The sequence below is a fragment of the Eulemur rufifrons genome, chromosome 6, assembly GCF_041146395.1.
Source record: "Eulemur rufifrons isolate Redbay chromosome 6, OSU_ERuf_1, whole genome shotgun sequence".
Classification (NCBI taxonomy): Eukaryota; Metazoa; Chordata; class Mammalia; order Primates; family Lemuridae; genus Eulemur; species Eulemur rufifrons.
This window is the reverse complement of record NC_090988.1, coordinates 49,849,925-49,865,762: the sequence shown is the minus strand read 5'-3', so window position 1 is coordinate 49,865,762 and position 15,838 is coordinate 49,849,925. Positions and strand designations below refer to the sequence as shown.

Genomic DNA, 15,838 nt, shown 5'->3' with positions numbered 1-15,838 from the left:
GCCTCAAAAAATTACATATCATTACTTGCATTAAATTTTCAGTGTCATCTAAGAACAGCTGGAGCTTTGCATCTTAAATCCATAAATTCAAAGAGCCCTATAGCATAGAAATCTATTTGAAAAATGGTGAGACCTAACTTAATGTGGGGCCAGTGGAAATAGAGAAGGGATGAATTTATGAGATGTCAAGAAGGTTTAACTGGTAAGAGTTGGTAACTCAATGGATACCGGACATAGAAAAAATATTCCCAGATTCCTCTGGTTCATGACTTAGTGCATGATAGCATCATTCATGAAAATACAGGAGGAGCAGATTTGGGGCAAAAAGATAATGCGTTCATCATAAAGTGCATCTCACCAATCAGAAAAATACCTACATTCTGGTCTACTTTAACCAAGGCAAATATGTTGAGGTAAGATGGTGTCTCTGAGCAAACTAAGCCCAACAATGAGAAAGGAAGAAAATAATAAAACTCAGAAAAGAAATAACAAAATAAAGACTAAAATGGCCAGGTGCAGGGGCTTACACCTGAAATCCTAGCACTCTGGAAGGCCAAGGCAGGAGGATCCCTTGAGGCCAGGAGTTGGAGACCAGAATGAGCAAGAGTGAGACCCCATCTCTACCAAAACCAGAAAAAATTAGCCTGGCGTGGTGGTGCACGCCTGTAGTCCCAGCTACTTGGGAGGCTGAGGCAGGAGTATCACTTGAGCCCAGGAGTTTGAGGTTGGAGTGAGCTATAATGACAGCACTGCATTCTACCCAGGGTGACAGAGCGAAACTCTGTCTCAAAAAAAAAAAAAAAAAGAAACCCAAAATAAAGACTAAAAAAATTTCAAAAGATCAACAAAACGAAGTGTTGGTTTTTTGAAAAGATAAAACAAAATTAACAAACCTTTAGCTAGGCTCACAAAAAAGAAGATTCAAATAAATAAAATCAGAGATGAAAAGGAGACATTATAACTGATACCACTGAAATACAAATGATCATAAGAAACTATTATGTGACCACAGAGGAGATCTATACAAAAATAAAAACAAAAACAAAAGAAAAAAAAGAAACTATTATAAACTATATGGCAACAATTTTCATAATATGGAAGAAATAGATAAATTCCTATATACATATGACCTACCAAGATTAAATTATGAAGAAATAAGAAACCCGAACATACTAATAAGTGAGGAAATTGAATCAATAATAAAAAGTTTTCTGGTATCTGCTCTGGTACGATCTGAGCAGACTTTATCACTGGTTTATCTCATGATGCTTGGTTGTACAATTTGATTTCAGTTTCTTATTTCTCATAAAGGAATATGACCTTTGCATTCAATAAAATTCATTGCAGGAAAAAAGAAAAAAAAGTTTTCTATCAAAGAAAAAGCCTAGGACCTGATGGCTTCACTATTGAATTCTATCAAACTTTTAAAGAAGAACTAATACCAATTCTCTTCAAACAATTCCAAAAAATTGAAGAGGAGGGAATACTTCTAAAGTTATTTTATGAGGCCAGCATTACCCTGATTTCAAAATTAGACAAGGACAAAACAAAAGAAGAAACATAGGCCATTCCTATATGCATACAGGTATTTATGCACAAATTCTCAGCAAGATACTAGTATATTGATCCAATAGTTCATTAAAAAGATCATTCACTATGATCAAACGGGATTCATCTCAGGGATGCAAGGATAGCTTAACATGCACAAATCAATAAATGTGATAAACCATACTAACAGAAAGAAAGACAAAAACCATATGATCATTTCAATAGACACACAAAAAAAGCCTTTAAGAAAATTCAACATCCCTTCATGACAAAAACACTCAACAAATTAGGTATAGAAGGTATGTATCTCAACATAATAAAGGCCATATATGACAAATCCATAGCTAACATTATACTAAATGGGGAAAAACTGAAAGTCCTTTCTCTAGGATCAGGAACAAGAAAGACAAGGATGCCCACTTGCTATTTCTATTCAATATACACTGGAAGTCCTAACTAGAGCAAGTAGGCAAGAGAAAGAAATAAAGGGCATCCAAATTATAAAGAAGAAAGTCAAATTGTCCCTGTTTGCAGATGACATGATTATATATAGAAAATCCTAAAGATATCACCAAAAAACTGTTAAAGCTAATAAATAAATTCAGTAAAGGTACAGAATACAAAATTTATATACAAAGATCAGTAGTGTTTCTATATGCTAAGGGTGAACTATTTAAAAAAGAAATTAAGAAAACCACTCCAGTTACAATACCTATTAAAAAAAAAAGATACCTGGGAATAAACTTAACTAAAAAGGTAAAAGATCTCTACACTGAGAACTATAAAACTCTGATAAAAGAAATTTAAGAGAAGATACAAATAAATGGAAGAATATCACATGTTCATGAATTGGATGAATTAATATTGTAAAAAATGGCCATATTACCCAAAGCAATCTACTGATTTAATGCAATTCCTATCAAAATACCAATGACATTCTTCAAAGAAATAGAAAATACAATCCTAAAACTCATATGGAACCACAGAAGACCCAAATAGCCAAAGCACTCCTGAACAAAAAGAACCAAGGTAGAGGCATCACACTAACTGACTTCAAAACATACTATAAAGGCCGGGAGCGGTGGCTCACGCCTGTAATCCTAGCACTCTGGGAGGCCGAGGTGGGCGGATCGTTTGAGCTCAGGAGTTCGAGACCAGCCTGAGCAAGAGCGAGACCCCATCTCTACTAAAAATAGAAAGAAATTATATGGACAGCTAAAAATATATATAGAAAAAATTAGCCGGGCATGGTGGTGCATGCCTGTAGTCCCAGCTACTCGGGAGGCTGAGACAGGAGGATCCCTTGAGCTCAGGAGTTTGAGGTTGCTGTGAGCTAGGCTGACGCCACGGCACTCACTCTAGCCTGGGCAACAAAGTGAGACTCTGTCTCAAAAAAAAAAAAAAAAATACTATAAAACAGTATGGTACAGGCATAAAAGCAGACATATAGACCAATGGAACAGAACAGAGATCTCAGAAATAAATTCACACATCTGTAGCCAAATGATTTTTGACAAAGGTTCCAAGAACAAACATGGGGGAAATGAGTCTCTTCAGTAAATGTTGCTGGGAAAGCTGGATATCCACATGCAGAAGAATAAGACTGGACCCCTACTTCTCACCACATATGAAAATCAACTCAAAATGGATTAAAGACTTACTTAACTGTAAAATCTCAAACTATGAAACTACTAGAAGAAAACAGAGAAACGTTTTATGACATTGGCCTGGGAAAGGATTTTTAAAATAATACTTCAAAAGCACAGGAAACAAAAGCAAAAATAAACAAATGGAATTATACCAAGCTTAAAAGCTTTTTTTTTTAATTTGAGAGTAGATCTCAAAAACTAAAAAGCTTTTGCACAGCAAAGGAAACTATTAACAGAGTGAAGAGACAACCTACAGGATGGGAAAAAATATTTGCAAACTATACAGCTGATAAAGGGTTAATATCCAGAATATATAAGGAACATGAACATAATTCAATGGCAATGTCCCCAAAATAACCCAGTTAAAAAAATGGGCAATAGACCTGAATAGTTATTTCTCAAAAGAAGACATACAAATGCCCAACAGGATTATGAAAAAATTCTCAATATCACTAGTTGCTATAGATTGGATATAGTTTGTTTGTTCCCACAAAGTCTCATGTTGAAATTTTATCTTCAATGTTGGAGGTGGGGCCTGGTGGAGATGTCTGGATCATGGAGGTGGGTTCCTCACTAATGCCTTGGTGTCATTCTTAAGGGAGTGAGTGAGTTCTCACACTTAGTTCCCACGAAAACTGGTTGTTGAAAAAAGCCTGGCACCTATCACCATGTGATCTCCCTTTCACCTTCCGCCATGAATGGAAGCTTTGTGAGGCCCTCACCAGAGGCAGATGCTGATGTCATACTTCTTGTACAGCCTGCAGAACTGTGAGCCAAACAAACCTTGCTTCTTTATAAATTAGGCAGCCTCAGATATTCTTTTGTAGTGACACAGACTAAGACACTAATCATCAGGGAATACAAATGAAAACCACAATGAGATACCAACTTACTCCAGTTAGAATGGTTATTATCAAAAAGACAAAAGAAATGTGTTGGCAAGGATGTGAAGAAAAGGAAACACTCACACACTGTTGGGATTGTAAACTAGTACACTCATCACGGAAAACAGCACAGAGTTCTCTCAAAAAATTAAAAATACAACTAGCATATTATCCAGCAATCTCACTACTGGGTATATATCCAAAGGAAATTAAATCAGTATGTCAAAGAGGGATCTTCACTCCCATGTTTATTGCAGCACTATTTACAATGGCCAAGTGTCCAAAAAGAGATGAATGGATTAAGAAAATGTATATATACACAATGGAATACTATTCAGTCATAAAAAGAATGAAATTCTGTCATTTGTGACAACACGGAACCTGGAGGACATGTTAAGTGAAATAAGCAAGGCACAAAAAGACAAATACCACATGATCTCATTCATACATAGAATCTTAAAATTTAAAAAAGTTGGTATCATAGAGACAGAGAATATAACAGTGGTTACCAGAGACTGGGAAGGGAAAGAGGCAGAGCGTGATGGGGTGAGGTTGGACAATGGGTACAAAGTTACAATTAGATAGAAAAGAATAAATTCTGGTGTTCATGTACACATTAGAGTAATTACAGTTAACAGTATAATATTGTATATTACAAAATAGCTAGAAGAAAGGCTTTTAAAAGTCCTCACCACAACACCTCAATATAGATATGTATCAAAACATCAAATTATACCCCATAAATATGTACAATGTGTCCATTAAAAAATTAATAATTTTTTTAAAAAGATTACATGTTATTTATCTGATCACAGGTTTGTCTGCTGGAAAGTTGGAACAGGACAGCTTTACCTCTTAGCTTGCACAGAGAAACTAGTAAACCAGGGCCTTAACAGCCCAACCACTGCTCCCAATGTGTACACCTGAACTCTCACTAGGAAAGGATTCTACATGGACTTCAGATCATGAAGTTTGAAGTCTTAATCTGTCACTTACTGACTACGTGGTCTTGGACAAATTACATCACTTTTCTAAACCTTAGTTTTCTTATTTATAAAATGAGAATATAATACCTATTTCAAAGAGTTTAAGGATTAATAATTACTTGCAAAAAGTACACACAAAAGTGTAGGTATGCACATACATATGCCTGTATATAAGGAAGTGGGTGTATACGTATATGTGAATGTGTGTGTGTGTGTGTGTGTGTGTGTGTATGACTAAAAATGCCTAGCTTAGTAGCTCCGGAACTTGATAAACAGTAGCGATTGTTATTATTACTAATACTAGCATGATTAGATTATTAATTGCTTCTGAATATAAGCATAATTACTTAAATAATTTGGAGCTGTTTAGATTTAAAATCATGAAATTATAACATGAAGCACATAACTGAAGTTAGAGTCATTCAAGTAGAAACCCTTTCAATTTACCATTCATTATTCACACAACTTTACATAAATAATTTTCAAATCCTACGGGGTACAAAAGTGAAAATTTTGACTGATTCTGCTTTAAGGATTACCTTTCTAAATGGCCTACTCAGGTAAAGATATATCATTAAATTATTTCTTTAAAACATCTTCCACCTCCCCCTACCAGAGTTCATTGCAGATGCTCAGTAAAAGCTGAATGAAAGGATATGATGAGTGATGGAATTGTTATGAATTTTAAAATATTCATAAACTAAAAGAAAGTTTTAAAATGTGAATTCAGAAATAAAATCAGTAACAGCTGGCTTATTTAACTCTATTATGGACAAGCAATATAATCTATAAGCAGGAAATAACAAAATCATCCACATAACTTATTATTTCATGAAAATGCTTCACACAGATTTTAGCAGTTACCCCTATACATACTGGTCATAGCACTAAAGCTATCACTGGATCTGTGTCCCGTTCAGGCAGGTCCAAAGCCAACCACCTTACTACTAAGAGTGGCAGAGCTGGGGGCCCTCAAAAGGGAAGTACCCAAAAAGAACCTCAGATTTTCTTGCTGTGACATATATATACATTTTTATAGATACTTACATACCTTTATATACTATAACCCCCATCCACCCCACATAGCATGGTACATTCCAGTTTATAAACATTTCATAGACAGTATCTCATTTGAGCATCATGATAACCCTGCTAGGTAAACATGAGCGATATTAGAACCCCACTTAATAGATGAGGAAACTTGATACTAAGATGGAGTAACATGTCCAAGGTAACACAGATATAAAATAAGGCTGACTATCAGGCCAACAGTCTTTCTACTACAAGACAGTTTTATCCCTAAAAAGTTAAAAATTTTTGATAAATGTGCTATGGGTCCTCAAAAATAAAACAGTAGGAAAGCATTGGACTAAAAAGACAGAAGATTGGGATTTGAAGCTCACTCTACAATTTTCTATCTGTATAAGCTGGAAAATTTACTTAACTCCTCAGAGCCTCAGTTTTCTCATCTGGAAAACTGACAGAGTAACATCTATCTTGCAGGATTATAATGAAGAGTAAATGAGAAAATGTATACAAAGGGCCCCCTTCAATAATATCTATGATATAGCAGGTGTTTAATAAATAGTAGCAACTATTTTTATTATTATTTTCCTTTTTCTCTAGGCATTGGCTATCTCAGATGCTAACAAATAGGATTATCTTAAAGATTTTCTTCTAGTTCTAAAAGGCTATTTTTCTATAGGAGAATGAGTTATTCCTTTCTATATTAAAAGAAATTCTGGAGTTTGTAAATGTGGGTCACATTGCCCCTATCTGTACTTTCTCAGAATGTTTGGAAAAACTTAACAAGCAATGTGTTCATTAAAGAAAATGTAACTTACCAATAGCTTTGCAGCTTGAACACGAACCACCCAGGAGCCATCACTGACCATGTGACAAATTTTTCCAAATGCATCATCAACTAAGCGAATTTCTTCATTAGAAGAAGGGATTGGGACAATGCTAAATTAAAAGAAATCACATACGATACAACATGAGCCTAAGGCTGCAGATTCAATAAACTGAGAATGACCAATGAAGACTGACATACATGGAAATGATAATTGAATAGTTCATACCCTATAATGATAAAATATATTTCAGAGTAAAATAAATCACTGCAGGAGTATGAAGAAACCCTTTTAGTTGTGTTGCAAATTTTCAGTGTCTTAAAACTAGGTAACCAACCAAAGGCTCAGAGATTTATGAAGATACCAAAAACTAGCTATCACAGAGTATGTTATATCCTTAAGTTCAACATCTCCTATAACTGAACTGCTGCACATACAGTAAATCTCATAATAAATCAATAGAAAGCCTACTCGCCACTCAGGTCCTAAAAGGAAAGCCAATCTCCAATTAGTCTTTTTTTTTTTTTTTTTGAGACAGAGTCTCACTCTGTTGCCCAGGCTAGAGTGAGTGCCGTGGCATCAGCCTAGCTCACAGCAACCTCAAACTCCCGAGCTCAAGGGATCCTCCTGTCTCAGCCTCCCGAGTAGTTGGGACTACAGGCATGCACCACCATGCCCGGCTAATTTTTTCTATATATATTTTTAGCTGTCCATATAATTTCTTTCTATTTTTAGTAGAGATGTGGTCTCGCTCTTGCTCAGGCTGGTCTCGAACTCCTGAGCTCAAACGATCCGCCCACCTCGGCCTCCCAGAGTGCTAGGATTACAGGCGTGAGCCACCGCGCCCGGCCTCCAATTAGTCTTTATCTGTGTATGTGTCTAAATCCTAAAAAACTACAAATGGAGCCTACTCCTATAGGTTTATTAACTCATTCTGGTTTTCAAATTTTGGCAGTTTAATAAAGAGGAAAGAACACCTCTTTTTCCTATAAAAGGAGCTCTTCTATAAAATAGAATAAATATTTTTCTTTCCACCTCAAAGAATCACTGTGAGAATCAATGATCTCATTGCTGTGAAAACATTTTTAACTAGGGAAACAGTGCATAAGGGATCATTTTTCTCAAACTCACCTGGTATCTTTATCTGGCATTTGGCCTAAACCAAATGAAATTAAAACGGGTCCCAAACAATTCTAAAGATTTATTTTAAAGTGCTGAAAAGCACTTAAGAAAGATATCCCAGGCCGGCACGGCAGCTCACACCTATAATCCTAGCACTCTGGGAGGCCGAGGCAGATGGATCGTTTGAGCTCAGGAGTTCGAGACCACCCTGAGCAAGACGGAGACCCCGTCTCTACTAAAAAAATAGAAAGAAATTAGCTGGACAACTAAAAATATATATTAAAAAAATTAGCCGGGCATGGTGGCGCATGCCTGTAGTCCCAGCTACCCAGGAGGCTGAGGCAGAAGGATTGCTTGAGCCCAGGAGTTTGAGGTTGCTGTGAGCTAGGCTGACACCACAGCACTCTAGCCTGGGCAAAAAAGCAAGTCTCTGTCTCAAAAAAAAAAAAAAAAAAAAAAAAGGAAGATATCCCAATTTCATCGCTTACAGATGAGAAGATTGTGAGCCAAAGAAATGAAGTATCTTTCCCAGGGTGCACAGAAAGTTTCTATCAGAGATGAAAAATGAGGACCAAGCATCCTGATTTTCAGGGCCTGTGCTTTTCCCCTAGTTCACAACGCCTTCTAAAAATCTAACCAACATTCCTTTTCTAGAGATGGGCTTTTTGCATGGTGAGAAGAGAGAAATGGCTCAGCAATGAACAAAAGCTGGCTTACACTCACACTTACCTTTCAGGATAGAGCTGACTGACAACCCAGATAAGCTGGACTGCAGCACTGCGCACTTGTTCATAGTCATCAGAGAGCAACTTACAGGCCTGCAAAGAAGGATTCCAAAAGTCTATTAGCTCTGTGTCCTTGCAGGAAATGTTCAAATTATTTTTGAAATGAAGATAGGGTGGCTGGATAAGGATGCCAAATAAAGTACTTGTGGGTGGTTTTAACTTCTTGAATCTTTGCCCAACAAAGAATGCTTGGCCTCTGTCAGTTGCTCTGGCTGTATTCTGACTATGAGCTCTTCCCCATGTCTGAAGGCAGAACCACATAGACTGACAGCACAAAAACCATCTAGAATAGCATCAAATCTAGCAAAGCTTGCTGGGAGCCCATAATACTGCTCTCAAAGGTTCAAATACCAAAGATGGGTTTTTCTCCCCGCCTATAAAAATCAAAGCACACATTTCTGTTTACTTTGGTCTAAAATCATTGGCCTCTGTTTCAATTCACTTACACTTCTTGAGTATCCCCATAATCCCTAGATATCGATGGCTCCAAATATCCACTTTCAGCTCTGATTTCCCCTGATCTCCAGACCTTCCTAACTACCTGTGGCCTGGAACTTCCTTCACAGATGTCCCATCAACCTTTCAAACGCCACATAACCAAACTAAACTCATTATGGAACCATATTCTACCTTATATCTCAAATCCTATACTATCATTCCATCTTCACTTCCTTGAGTTCTCATTACTGCTTGCCTAGATTACTGATATAATCTTATGCCACCAAACATCTGAATCAGCCAACTAACTTTCCTTCCTCTGAGTCCTTACTCTCCTAGTTAACTTTAATTATTTGGCTTCCCATATAATTTCCCAATAGGAAGAGAAAATCATGGTCACACCAACACAAGCATCCTGGACCCACTCTACTCCATTTTGTAAAATAATAAACTTGGTTTACAGAGCAGATATTGGAGCTTGGCTAATTGCCATCTTCCCCTGAAATAAAACCACTTTTGGTAGGCTAAGAAAATCTGATCTCTGAGCATGGATTTAGATTGTCTGTTACCAGATTCATTCATTTATTCTCCAAGGGAAATATCACCCTGTAAGGCCTTTTGGTTGGGCTGTCAATCAGCTTTTCTGTAACTTCATCAAGCCTTTCTTTATCAATAATATATCATATAACATCTTTTCATATGATCCCATGGTCTTGGTCACCTTTCTCCAGATACACTCCAGTTTGTCAAGTGTGGTGTCCAGAAATGACTTAATGCATGGCCCAAACAGAGATATATCATATGACATCTTTTTATATGATCCCATGGTCTTGGTCACCTTTCTCCAGATACACTCCAGTTTGTCAAGTGTGGTGTCCAGAAATGACTTAATGTATGGCCCAAACAGAGATCAACAAGACTACCCACTTTCCTTATTCTAAATACTAAGCTTTTCTTCATGAACTCTGGTATTCATATTGAGCTACTCAAATCCTCCTAAAAGTCCTTCTCACATGTATTAGTGCTATACAATTACATATCCCCTGTTCTCTCCCTGAAAAGTATGTTTTGGGTACGACTAAACAATCACCCCGATTTATGTTGCCATTATCAGCCAGCTAAATCCTTACGTTTTCAAATTCCAAAAACCAAAGTGCCATCCTCCCAGCTTCATAATAACTTCCCTCTCCTTCCAGATGATAATTATTTAAGGTACCTGATTATAAATTGCTTGATGTAATTTCAGTCCTCTTTCATGGAGCTGCAGCTAGACAATAAAGATATGGTTTAAGTATTTAGGAGAAAAAGATCAGTATTTCCAATGTCTTCTTATAATCTCACATATTTTCCCCTATTATAACACACTGACATAATTCCTTTAGCCAAACTCAGTGTTATATAAATAAGAAACCAATCCTACTACTGGGTATCTACCCAAAGGAAAAGAAATCATTACATCAAAAAGATACTGTAAGGCTGGTGGCAGGCACCCCTCCCTTCCCTAATGAAAAAAGAGGCGGCTCCTCCTGTCCCTCAATACCCGTCCCAAAGCTGAAACAAAGAAAGTCCTCACTCCTCGCACCGACATCTCCTGGTGAAGAAACTCCCATCCCCCAGCCCTAAAAAGCTATATAAACCCACTCAGACTTCTGGGCGGCGTGGCTTCTCTGGGTCCCATGGGTCCCGTGAGGCTCGCCCGGGTCCCTCTCTCAAGGACTCATTACCCCCACCCGGGGGCACCCCAATAAAGCCTCTTTACTTATCCCTTTCAACGCTGCTCGTCTTTCTTTCTCTGGCGCCGGCTACTTCAAAGAAACCTTACAGATACCTGCACTCATGTTTGTCACAGCACTATTCACAATAGCAAAGATTGGCAATCAATTAAGTGTCCATCAATGGATGGATGACTGGATGAAGAAAATGTGATACACAGTGGAATATTATTCAGTCATAAAACAGAATGAAATCATGTCTTATGAGCAACATGAATGGAACTGGAGGCCATTATCATAAGTGAAACAACACAGATGCAAAAAGACAAATACTGCATGCTCTCACTTGTAAGTAAGAGCTAAATAATGTGTACACCTGGACAGAAGTGTGGAAATGACAGAGAATGGAGACTCAGAAGTGTTGGGGGTGGGGGTGGGGTGGATGTTGAGAAATTACTTAATGAGTACAATGTACATTATTCTGGTGATGGATATGCTAAAAGCCCTGACTTCACCACTATGCAATTTATCCATGTAACAAAATTACACATGTACACCATAAATTTATACTAATGTAAATAAATAAATAAATAAGTAAGAAACCTGGTCAAAGACTTTCAGTAGAAATAGTCAAGCATTTAATAAACCTAATCCATGGACTGTTCCAAGGGGATACTAGAAAAACATGAAATAATGATCTGAAGGCTAAGAAAGAAGTGGTTACCATTTCTCCCTGTAATAATATAATACTAAGTCACATCCCTCCCTGCTGAAGGAATTGTAACAGGTACAGGTTGCACCTTTCATGTTTCAGAAGTACAAATGAAAGCTACCAGAAAAGTCATTTGTTATACAGGAATGTGTACAGTTGAGTTCTGTGTTACCACCAGTAATACCTTCCTGAAAGTGTGCATAAGGTATATGCTGGGGAGATTCAGAATATAGCCAAGGCAGCACTAGTCATGAACTTAAAAAAAGTAGGGGAACCCCAAATGAAAACTATCCCCAATTAGTTTCCATAATCAAATTTACCATGGCTTTTATAGCTGCTGTTCTGACACGTGGATCTTGGTCACTGAAGTAATCCCCTATAATTTTCTGGACATCTCTGGCAGCTAAGCCTTCTGCATCTTTTGTGACACTTTTCTCCAAAGAGCCAAGATTGCCAAGTAATTGTAGGCACTTATTTCTTACACCATGAGAGGTATCTGTCAAGTGCTATATAAAAAAAGACAAACAAAAGGACATGATTAAGATATCTTGAAAAACAAACAAACACGAAACCAGAAACAAAAGCACTGCATCAACATTAGGGATGGTTTCAAACACTATACTCTCACCACAGTCTTTCCAGCATCATGTTATTTAAGTATGTGTCTTCCCCAAAAAGCATGAGTCCTTAGAAATTAAGAGCCCCATTTTTTCATCTTTGTATTCCCAATAGCCACTGGCATTTTACCTTATACAAAGTAGGCACTTTAAAATTTGTCCCTGAATTACATTTATTTGCTATCAAAAAAAATTTTTTTTTTTGAGACAAAGTCTCACTCTGCCGCCCTGGGTAGAGTGCAATGGCATCATCATAGCTCATTTCAACCTCAAACTCCTGGGCTCAAGGGATCCTCCTGCCTCAGCCTCCTGAGTAGCTGGGACTACAGAAGCCCACCACTACACTTGGCTAATTTTTTTCTACCTTTGGTAGAGAAGAGGTCTCACTCTTGCTAAGGCTGGTCTTGAAGTCCTGAGCTCAAGCAATCCTCCTGTCTCCGCCTCTCAAGTACCTGGGACTAGAGGCACACACCACCATGACTGGCTAATTCTTCTATTTTTTGTAGAGGTGGGGGTCTCGCTCTTGCTCAGGCTGGTCTCAAACTCCTAAGCTCAAGCAATCCTCCTGTCTTGGCCTCCTAAAGTACTATAATTACAGGCATGAGCTACCGCGCTCAGCCTTTGCTATCAAACTTTAAAACAAGACAAAAATGTATATATTTTTAAAACTTTTAATACTCATACCAAAATCTGCACAAATCTTAAGCGTACAGCTCAATTTTCACAAAGTGAATACACACATATAACAAGCACCCAGATAAATAGTATATAACCAACACTCTAAAAGCACCCCACCTGCCTCCTCCAAGCAACTACCCCACCACACCATCACCACCAAAAATAGTTACTATCCTGACTTCTAACACATAATTGATTTTGCTTAGCTTTGTATTTTATAAACTCAAACAGTATCTGGCTTCTTTTGCTTACTGTTATGTTAGTGAGATTCATCCATGGTATGGCACGGTATTCATTTGTAAATATGCTAAAATTTATTTAGCCTTTCTGTTCATGGATATTTGAGTTATTTCTAGTCTTTGGCTATTTTGAATAATGCTACTATGATTATTCTTGTATGTGGCTTTTGGTGCACATGTTCACATTTTTGTTGACTATACACTTAGGAGCGGAACTGCTGGGCCATAGGACATGCATATATGCAGCTTAAGAAGATACCGCCAAATAGTTTTCCAAAATGATTGTACTAATTTACACTCCCACCAGTGCTGCATAAATGTTTCAGTTGTGCCATATCCTTGTCAACATTTAGTACTATTAATATTAACCTTTTTCATATTAGCTTTTCTCACCAGCATTTTTAATAAATTATGTTTTCCCTCTTGGATACCCTACTCCAATGCTACTAAAACAAGATATTTGCATAATGCAGTTACAGGAACTAAAAATACTTTGAAGAAATGAGTATGTACATCAGGTGACAAAAAATAATGTGGAACTCCGGCTTTCAAACTTTTTTTGACTGAGACCATTGTAAGAAATACACATCATATTGGAACATAGCACATAAAAACACATACATAGAAAGTTTAACAAAACAATATTTACTCTAAAAAAAATACGCTTCCATTTTGTGATGTACTCTGATATTTGTATTTTGTTTTCAAAAAATATCAATCATAAAAAAATTAATCGTGTCCCATGAAATTGATTACATTACCTACTAATGGATCATGCTCTTCAGCGTGAAAGACACTGATGAGGAGAAAAGTGAATGGGAGTTGTTAAAAACATGGGTTCACAGAGCTCCTTAGAGAAATGGCTAGTTTCAGGAGCAGAGGGAAAAAATATTAAAATCTAAACTCAACTATCATTTTCTTTAGAAAACCCTCACTGAATTCTCTAATTTGGTTAAGCCCCCTACCCCCTACCCCACATCATCTTTTGAAGCAATTAAAATAATCTTAATTAAGAAATCCTGACCCTAATATTACCTACTTGACAAACTACTATTTGTCTTTCAAAACTGAAGAGAGATGTCACCTCTTCCAGAATGCTTTCCTTAATACTTCTCCACTTACCCCCAAAGACTTTTTTTCACTCCTTCCTCTGAACAATGTTTATAACTTATAGGTACGCCTGTTAGTGCATGAAGCATATTATAATGTATAGTATTTACTTTATAAGTGTCACTACTGGCTCGTGAGTTCCTTAAAGAAACTCATTTCTCCAAGGAAGATATATAGATGGCCAATAAGCATGTGAAAGGATGCTTAATAAGACTAATCACTAATCATTAGGTAATGCAAATCAAAACCACAATAAGATAATACTTCATATCCATTAGGATAGCTACTGTTAAAATGAAAAAAAAAGTCCTGTCAGAATATGGAGAAATTGGAACCCTGGTACATTGATGGTAGTGGTGTAAAACAGTACAGTCATTATGGAAAACAGTTTGGCTGTTCCTCAAAAAATTAAAAATAAAACTACCATATCGTCTGGCAATTTCACTTCTCAGTAAATACCTCAATAAGGGCTGCCATAACAAAATACCAAAGGCTGGGTAGCTTAAACAACAGAAATTTATTTTCTCACAGTTCTGGGTCTAGAAGTCCAAGATCAAGGTATTGGCAAATTCAGTTCCTGGTGAGGGCTCTCTTCCTGACTTGCAGACAACTGCCCACTCACTGTGTCCTCACATGGCCTCTCCCACGTGCATGGGGAAGGAGAATTCTCGTCTCTTTCTCTTAGTCCTTTGGATTAGGACTTCGCACTCTTATGACATCATTTAACCTTATTTACTTCCTGAAAGGCCCTATCTCCAAACACAGTTACACTGGCGGTTAGAAGTTCAACATATGAATTTGGAGAGACATAATTCAGTCCAAAATAATACCCAAAATAACTGTAAGCAGGGACTTGAAGAGATGTTTGTACACCCACGTACATAGTAGCAGCATTATTCATAAGAGCCAAAAGGTAGAAGCAGCCCAAGTGTCTATCAGGAAAAGAACAGATAAACAAAATGTCTCATATACATATAATGGAATAGTATTCAGCCTTAAAATAGAAAAAAATTCTGACACATGCTACAATGTAAATGAACTTTGAGGACATTATAAGTAAAATAAGCTAGACACAGAATATTATATGATTCCACTTATATGAAGTCTCTAGAATAGTTAAATTTATAGAGACAGAAAATGGAATGGTGCTTGCTAAGGACTAGGGGAGGGAGAAATGGGAGTTACTGTTTAATAGGTTCAGAGTTCCAATTTTGCAATATGAAGAGTTCTGTGAATGAATGGTGGTGAAGGTTGCACAACATTGTGAATGTTGTGCCAACTTAATGCCACTAAACTGCACACTTTAAAATGGTTGAGATGGTAAATTTTATGTGTATTTTATCACAATTTCATTAAAAAGTTAAACATAAAATTACCATACGATCCCGCAATTCCACTCCAAAGTCTATACTCAAGATAAGTGAAAACATACATCCAAACAAAAACTTGTAAATGAAAAATTCTTACCTGCATTATCCAAAATAACCAAAAAGTGGAATCAATCT

General features: G+C 37.0%; 1 protein-coding gene across 2 annotated transcripts in view; it reads right to left on the bottom strand.

The window, feature by feature from the left end:
* The window catches only part of INTS4 (integrator complex subunit 4), a 96,018-nt gene that overhangs the window by 56,358 nt on the left and 23,822 nt on the right, over nt 1-15,838 (bottom strand). For both annotated transcript variants that reach the window (XM_069470982.1, XM_069470981.1), the window contains exons 5-8: nt 12,010-12,195; nt 10,482-10,532; nt 8,772-8,860; nt 6,912-7,032 (exon numbers count right to left, since the gene is read on the bottom strand). In XM_069470982.1, coding sequence (XP_069327083.1) covers nt 6,912-7,032; nt 8,772-8,860; nt 10,482-10,532; nt 12,010-12,195 — 447 coding nt within the window. The remainder of the gene's footprint in view (nt 1-6,911; nt 7,033-8,771; nt 8,861-10,481; nt 10,533-12,009; nt 12,196-15,838) is intronic.